The following is an 8,582-nucleotide window of genomic DNA, read 5'->3' on the forward strand; positions in this document are numbered from 1 at the left end:
CGTTGGCCTTTTTGAAGATACCAATCTGTGTGCTATCCATGCCAAACGTGTGACAATTATGCCAAAAGATATCCAGCTAGCACGCCGCATACGTGGAGAACGTGCTTAAGAATCTACTAAAATGGGAGGCATTTCATTCTCAAAATCCCCCCCCCCTTTTCTTGTTATCAGTAGTTTGAATGTTAGATTTTTTTTCCCATGGGGTCAAAAGGTACCTAAGTATATGATTGCCAGTGGAAAAATAGGGGACAGAAATCAGGTATTGGCAGTTTTTCCATTTTCATTTGTGTGTGAATTTTTAATATAACTGTGGGGATATAAAGCATTAATGCAAGTCAAAATGTTTCAGCAGTTCAACTTTATAACAACTATAAATCTGTTAAATTTTTCTGGACAATGCCAGCATTTGGATTTTTTAAAAAATAAGTAAATTTCTTATTGATGGCAACTAAATGGTGTTTGTAGCATTTTTGTCATACGGTAGATTCCATTCGTTCACTCCACTTTTCTAACTGAGTTGTCCTACATGCAAGTTCATGTTTTTAATGTTGTCTGTCTTCTGTGCTGTTCCTGTAAGTTTGCTATTAAAATACATTAAACTATACCTGCCTTTGATCTTTATTATAATCACCTTTACCATCCTGCTTCCCTGTGGGGGTATTTTTTTCTTTTTTTGGCTAGCCTCCAGGCCTGAACTCAGCTCCTTTGGCTCAAGGCTGGTGCTCAGTCACTTGAGCCCACAGCACCACTTCCAGTTTTCTGGTGTTTTTTTTTTTTTTTTATTGGAGATAAGAGTCTCATGGACTTTCCAGCCTGGGCTGGCTTTGAACCCTGATCCTCAGATCTCAGCCTCCTGAGTAGCTAGGATTACAAGCATGAGCCACCAGCCCCTGGATTTAATAAGTGCTTTGATTTGTCACCCGAGACATAAAAGATGTAGGAAAGGGCTGGCTCAGTGGTAGACATGAAGCCCTGGGTTCGATTCCTCAAAATCATACACAGAAAAAGCCGGAAGTGGCCCTGTGGCTCAAGTAACAGTACTAGCCTTCAGCAAAAGAAGCTCAGGGACAGTGCCCAAGATGTGAGTTCAAGCTCCAGGACTGGCCAAACAAAAAAATGTAGGAAGCAGGGCACTGGTGGCTCACGCCTGTAATCCTAACTACTCAGGAAGCTGAGACCTGAAGATTGCGGTTCAAAGCCAACCTGAACAGGAGAGTCCATGAGATTCAGCTCCAATAAACCACCAGAAAGCCAGAAGTGACACTGTGGCTCAAGTGGTAGAGTGCTAGCCTTGAGCTGAAGAGCTGAGGGACAGCGCCCAGGCCTGGAGTTCAAGCCCCAAGAACCTCCTTCCCACCAGACACAACTCCCCATGTGTGCTCAGCCACCCCGGCACGCGCGCCCTCTACTCCCATCACAACCAAGCCACCTCACACACATGGAGTGCAGGGCTGGGCCCATGGGTGCGAGGTGAAGGTAGTTGACCAGGCGTGGCAGCAAGACACCAATTGCTCATACTCAGGAGACAGAGGATGGAGGGGGGAAGTCTGCCCAGCTAGAAAAACCCGTAAGACTCCATGTGCAAAATAGCTGGCACAAAGCCAGGCTGGAGGCAAGGCTGAAGCGGTAAAGTACTACCCAGTGGAGAAAGCCAAGCAAGGTCAGGGCAGTTGAGACCTTGGTTCCAACCAAGTGCTGGGAGGCTGGGGTCGGGAGGAACTCAAGGTCCAGGCCACTTGGGCTACAGCAATTTCAATTGTGACACACACACACTCCAGGAGGGACAGAGGCTGTCTACCAGCCCCGGGCTGGGGCTGGCATGCTAACCAGTCCCAGCCCCTAGAGCCTCAGCTCTAGCTTAGAGGAACCACATGCAAGGTGCCAGCCCTCAGGATTGTAAGGGAGAAGGGGGAGGGAAGGGAGGGAGGCATTCACTGAGGCCACCTGTAGCTTGAAAGCTCTACCCTCCCTCTGCGGGTGGTCAGGAGACAGCAGCCCGGAACTCTGAGGGGTATGTGGGGCTCCAGGCTTCCCTGGCACTGAACTCCACCTGAGATCAGACCATGAGGGAACCCACAGCCAGGATCCCAGAGCCCAATGACCCCGGAGGTCTGACCCGAAGCACACAGCCCCATGCTCCCACCCCAACAGTGACTTTTAGCAAAAAGGGGGGGAAGGGAGCGGCTTGATAGCTCATCCTGTGGGCCTGCCTGCATACCTAATGTGCTGTGGGAACTGAACAAGGGTATCTTGAAGAGAGACGCTTCTCTTGTGGGAAACACTGGAGAAAAGGGCTCCTGGGCACGAAGGCGTTTGCAAAGGAAACCACTCATCTCAAGATGGACGCCAGGTGGTGAGAGCCCCCATGTTGAGTGGCCCAGGAGCCAGGTCTTGGCGTGTCTTGTCCTCGGCGTAAGGCTGCGCAGCAGGCTTGTCTGGGTATCCAGCCAAGCTGAACGAGCTGACTGACCTGTGGCGGGAGCAGGCACGGCGCGGCGCCCACACCCAGCTGTACACCATCTGCCTCCACAAAAACTTTCTTTGCCAGTCCTGGGCTTGAACTTTGGGCCGGGGTGCTGTCTTTGAGCTCTTCAGCTCAAGGCGAGTGCTCTACCACTTCTGCCATAGTGCTATTTCTGGTTAACGAGATAAGAGTCTCACAGATCTTCCTGCCCAGGGTTGGTTTTGAGCTTCGGTCCTCAGGTCTCCACCTCCTGAGTAGCTAGTACAGATGTGAGCCACTGGCTAGGTGGAGACCTTCCCCCCACCCCAGTCCCTGGCAAAGTACTGTCATGTCACTACCCCACAAGGGGTGCTAGTTCCCAACAAGACCCAAGTGCACACAGCCACATGCTGACCAGCCCCAGGAGGCCACTGGGAGGCGGTGCAGAGGGCCGGGCTCCCAGGGAACCCGTGTGTAACCTGAGAGGATGGCAGAGCAGCCGGGCCTGCCCTGGGCACGGAGGGGGCTGAGCTGCTGGCCGCTGCCGCTCTTCCACAGCACGCATGGCTCACTGCCAAGGTAGCACCCACGCCGGCAGGAGCTCACCAGCCACACCCAGCCTTTTCTGTGTATGTGATACGGGGGAATCAAGCCAGGGCCTCAGGAGCCGAGACCCTTCCCCGCCCCTGCGTCTGGGCTTCTGCGCCTCGCCAAGTGCTCCACACGTGCCAGCGCAGCAGCCCTGGCACAGGTGGCAGGCAGGGAACGCCTCGCCCAACTCTGTCTTCTGAATACTGTACACATACACACTCACATGCTCTGACGATATCCACCTCCACGTCCATTGTGATCTGGGGAAGTTCTGCAGCTATCACCCATGTCTCCGTGGTGCCCTACCAGCCCTGCTCTTGTCAGGCTGTGGCAGCTGCTTCCAGCCAGCCTCTCAGGGCCGAGTCCTCCTCACAGAGGACAGGGCAGGGCAGGGCAGGGCAGGGCAGCCTGTGTGGCACAGGCCTCTCAGGACCTGGCTCTGGGTCAGCACCACACAGAGGCCAGGCTAGTCAGGGACTTACCTGCAGCAAGGAAGTAGGAATTAGGCCACACCTTCTCCTCTTTGGGGCGGGCAGGGTTGGGTCCCTACTAGCCCTCTGTCTCACAAAGCCAGGCCGGTTCCCACCGGCTCGCCCCGCCTCCCTGCACAGGAGCAGAGCAGTGCGGGGACAGCGGTCAGGGTTGCACATGGGGTCGGGGGTCCAGCAACTCGGATTTGGACACCACTTGGCCATTCGCTTGCTAGGGGAGTGCCCTGCACCCCAACACAGACAGGAATCCTTGCGCCAGCGCAGACCCCTCACCCACAACGCATTTTAACTTCAAACTCTTTTTTGGGGGGGGTGGAGAGAGAACATAAACTTGTCTCTAAACACCAGAAAAATCTATAAACCAGTGAGAGACAAAAATACAGTCTTGTAATGTTCTATACAGCATTATCAGTATTTGAAAGAATTCTGTGCTATGTTCGTGAATCCTAGCAGCAGCACTGAGCCAGTACTAACTCCTGAAAACCAAAGAATCCGTCAACGGGAGAGGGAGATGGAATCAGAACACTCACCTCAAATAAGGCAGCAAAGGATGACAGGAATCCAAAAAACAAGGAAACGAGGAAAAATGAGCAACCACAGAACTTGTCTTGGCCACACACTGGAACCGATACTACAGCTATTGTAATGAAGAGAAAGCGATGGTAGGGCTAGATGAAAGGAAAACGCCCAGCGTGAGATCCATGTGAGTATTTAAATAGAACTGGGTAGGAACCGTAGCTCATCAGTAGTGCTTGCCTGATGGGCAAAGCCTTTGATTTGATCCTTAGAACACGCGCGTGTGCGCGCACACACACACACAGACACACACACAAACACATGCACACACAGGCACCAATAGGTTAACAGAAAAAGCATCTAAAGATGTTCATGTAAACTTCAGTGGGGCTGGCGACATAGCCCTGCGGCCCCAGGACTTGGGTGGCAGAGGCACAGCACTGTATTTTAGACGAATATGGGGTGCACAGGGAAAACTTGACTCAAAGCAAGGAAAACCCAGGAGCGATGGTGGCCACATTAATACCAAATGACGTGAACATCAGAACCAGGTAAGGTATACCTTAGGGATGAACAGGTAACATGTAACTCTTTAACCATGAGTGTGAATTCACCTACTAACTCACTTCAAAGCATATGAAGTAAAAATCAACCAAAAAAGCCTGGTACCAGTGTCTCTGCCACTGCTGTAATCCTAGCTACTTAGGAGGCTGAGGTCTGAGGTGTGCATTAAAGTCAGCCAGGGCAGGAATGTCTATCAGACTCATAACTCCAATTAGCGGCTTAAAAAAAGTCCTAAGTGGAGCCATGGTTCAAGTGGTAGAGTACTCACTAGCTTGGAGCACAAAAGTTTAGGGAAAGTGCCCAGGTCCTAAGTTCAAGCCCAAGGACCGGCACACACACAAAAATATATACCCAATCTGGGTTGGGAAGGTGACTCAGTGGTAGAGTGCTGGTCCAGCATGCATGAAGCCCTGGGTTTGATTCCTCAGAAAGAGCCCGAAGTGGTGCTGTGGCTCAAGTCGTAGAGTGCTAGCCTTGGGCAAGAGCAGCTCGGGGACAGTGCCCAGGCCCAGTACTGGCACACACACACCAAAAAAACCCACCACACCACATGAAAGTACAATTTCATTTTTCAGCTATCAGGCTGACCAAGAGAAGTCTTGGTAATTTGAGTACTAACAGGAAAAAGCAGCACTCTCAGACTCCACTGGTGGTATTGAGACTGAGGGTGGCCATGGTGGAGGGCACACAGTGGTAGCTATCCTGACTGACCAGCTGACTTACACCTGCGGTCGGCAGGCACACAGGACTGGGGTACCATGTGCTACATCACAAAATCAACAGCACCGTGACCATCAGTAACAGCGCTCTGCCAGCTACAAAAGCCACCCTGTGTTCAACCGAGAAGCAGCAGCTCACCTTCCACCTGCTGCCGTCCTCTCCACGTGGAGACCCCGACAGCGCGGCAGGCAGGGGTCGGCATCAATGACACACCAACAAGCCACAGAGGAACACTTTAATTGGTTAAATATATTACTTTCAAGATCTTTTCGAAATCGCACTTGTACTGTACTAATCAACAGCCAAAGGCAATGAGAAATTTAAAATCAAACGTGTTCAGACATGAACACGTGACAGGCGAAGCCCCCACACGCAAGGAAAAGTATGACCAAAGGCTGCAAGAAATATGTATTAGTGCCTGCTTTTCAAAAGTTTATTTTACATTTTAATACAGTGTTTTTCTCTTTTAAAAGAGAAGTCAGGACGTACCTAACTCTGTTACACTGTATGCAGAGAGCTGTGGGCGGCTCAAGGAAGGAGTTAGATCTAACAGGGTGGACACCGGGACCGGACTAAATCAAAAACACAAATTAAGCACTACTTGGGAGAAAATAATTCAGTTTCTGAACAAAGAAAACAGATACGTACAAAAACCCAGGTTATTAGAAAAAAAACAAACATGAATGCAGCACACAAAAGTCAAACAGCCGGTATGTGGTGAGCTGTGTACAAGTAGCCGGTCAATGAATTTGTTCCTAAAGAAGTTACTTCCAATTTGAAAACGTAAAACTCTAAGTCTTTCAAGTAACACAAAATAACAATGCTAAGTGCATACAGCCATCTGTCATTTTCCATCCACATCACCCTCCTTTTCTAAACTTACCACTTACACAGATTTGAAGCAATTAATCCATGTTTGTTTTCAGTAAAAATATAAACACAAAAGATGCACCTCTTCCCATCAGTGAAGACATACTACAGATTAAAGCTATACAATTTGAGCACAGGCGTAGGCTTTTCCATTCCTAATGTTCCCTACTGGGCCGGTGGGGATCTCCACCGTGGGACCAAGGGCACTCCCCAAACACAAATCACACGGAAATGATTTTACAGCTTTTAATTTAGTAGGTGCCACTTTGTGTGTACAAAACCCTAACTGTACACTTGGTGCAGAAAACTTTCCATCTGAGTTGTCGTGTTTTGACTGCTAGTGTGATATGAATGAAAAGGCCTGAGCTGGTGGAGACTTGCAAGGAAGAGGTCTGAAGTGTTCTATGTGTCCACATACTCCCTTTATCTACTGGGTTTGAGTACTCTAAGTTTAAGACAGTCTCTGAAAGTAATTCTCTGTAATGTGTGTAACTCGACAGCTGCCTCAAAGCAAAAATAACCTGGGTGGTTCAGGCACTGTCTGTCTCTCCTACACTGTGTGAGGTCTTGAGTTTGATCCCCGCCCCTGCACAGGGTGTCGACTACCAACAAGCATGTCAACCTAGACAGCGCTGCAGCTGCGGGCCCTGGGGGACACACGGGCAGGCAGCGGCGTAACTGCCAGCCAGTCAGGCCAGCGCTGGCCAAGTGTATTCTGGTGACTGAGTATCTCACACGGGGCTCCTGTAACTTAAGCATCCACTAGTGCATATGCTGGTCAGCACCCAGGGACTAATGAGTCAGAGGGACCCTCTAGCCCCTGAGCATTACTGCTTACGAGTCTCAGGAAAATCCTGACTCTCAACAAGAGTTCATACCATCAGACCAAAAAGAATAGGAGAAACACAACTCCAGTGTTCCACCAAAGCCAAAAGAAAGTAAATGCCATCTTCGCCCAAGCCTAGACTCCACTCTGTAACACCATCTTTATCTAGTATAATAGACTCTGTAGTAGACGGATTTGGACCTCCACAAGGAGTAGGAGTTGTCAAACTTGAGGAGGTAGACGCCTCTCCCTGGGTACTGGTGGCTGCCAGCGTAGACCTCCTCGTGACAGTCCCGTCGGTACACAGGCACGATCTCGTCCAGCACGGGCTTGCTGCCATGCTTTTTGGCTTTCTCTTCACAGGTGATGTTTTCTGTGAGGAAAAGCAGACGCAAGTCAAACAACAGAGGAGAATCACCTTTGTCATCAAGCAACTGAACGCCTTTCTTTCCAAATTCTCCAAGTCCACTCCCCATTTTATGTACACGTGGACACACACACGCACGCGCACGCACACGCACACCCCAGGAGGCTGGGAAGGTAACTCAGTGGCAAAGTGCTTGCCTAGCATGGATGAGGCCCTGGGTTCCTCAGTACCACATGAGCAGAAAAAGCCATAAGTGGTGCTCTGGCTCAAGTGTTAAAGTGCTAGCCTTGAGCCAAAGGAAGCTACAGGCCCTGAGTTCAAGCCCCAGGACTGGCAAAAACAAAAACCACCACCTCCAAGGTATGGCTCAGAGCCTCTGTGCCCGCTGTGATCCAGGGCTTGGCTGGGCCGAGGGTCCCGTGGCAGACAGTTGGCGGTGAAGGTGGTCTGCACCTCGCCTGTTCTTGTCCTACTTTTGAGCCCAACTTCTTTTTTGAGCTAGTCCTGGGGCTTGAACTCAGGGTCTCGGCACTGTCCCTGAGTTGTTTTTTTTTTTTTTTTGTCAGTCGTGGGGCTTCTGGGCTTGCGTGCTGTCCCTCAGCTCTTCAGCTCAAGGGGGTGCTCTACCACTTGAGCCACAGCGACACTTCTGGTTTTCTGAGTGGTTTATTGCAGATAAGAGTCTCACGGTCTTTCCTGCCTGGGCTGGCTTTGAACCGATGCTCAGATCTCAGCCTCCTGAGTAGCTAGGATTACAGGCGTGAGCCACCGGTGCCTGGCTTTTTTTACTCATCTAACACTTGAGCCACAGCTCCACTTCTGACACATTTTTTGGGGTAGTTCATAATTGGAGATAAGAATCTCACAGACTTCCCTGCTCTTGCTGGCTTCAAACTGTGATTCGCAGATCTCACTCAGCCTTCCGGGTAGCTTAGCTAGGCTTTAAAGGCTCAAGCCACCAGTGCCTGGCTACTTCAGAGTAAAGACAAGAAGAGTGGCTCTCAGTCTCAGGAAGCAGACCATAGCTTATAAGGACTACCATTTTCTGTTTTTGGGTCCGGTCGTGGGGCCTGAACTCTGGGCCTAAGCGCTGTCTCTCAGCTCTTCAGCTCAAGGCTAGCACTCTACCACTTGAGCCACAGCGCCACTTCCAGCTTTTTTCTTTTTGCTTATGTGGTGCTGAGGAATCGAACC

At 50.4% G+C, this 8,582-nt stretch overlaps 2 protein-coding genes across 2 annotated transcripts in view; one reads left to right on the forward strand and one right to left on the reverse strand.

Annotated features, from left to right (window-relative positions):
* H3f3a (H3 histone, family 3A) overlaps positions 1-602 on the forward strand; it is a gene marked incomplete at its 5' end in the record, with an annotated part of 21,432 nt that extends 20,830 nt beyond the window's left edge. The window contains one exon of the mRNA XM_013017450.1: positions 96-602. Coding sequence (XP_012872904.1) covers positions 96-109 — 14 coding nt within the window. The remainder of the gene's footprint in view (positions 1-95) is intronic.
* A 5,825-nt stretch (positions 603-6,427) lies between these two features.
* Positions 6,428-8,582, reverse strand: part of Acbd3 (acyl-CoA binding domain containing 3) — a 33,619-nt gene continuing 31,464 nt past the window's right edge. The window contains exon 7 of the mRNA XM_013017276.1: positions 6,428-7,394. Coding sequence (XP_012872730.1) covers positions 7,183-7,394 — 212 coding nt within the window. The 3' untranslated portion in view covers positions 6,428-7,182. The remainder of the gene's footprint in view (positions 7,395-8,582) is intronic.

The sequence above is a fragment of the Dipodomys ordii genome, unplaced genomic scaffold, assembly GCF_000151885.1.
Source record: "Dipodomys ordii isolate 6190 unplaced genomic scaffold, Dord_2.0 Scaffold35, whole genome shotgun sequence".
NCBI classification, from domain to species: domain Eukaryota; kingdom Metazoa; phylum Chordata; class Mammalia; order Rodentia; family Heteromyidae; genus Dipodomys; species Dipodomys ordii.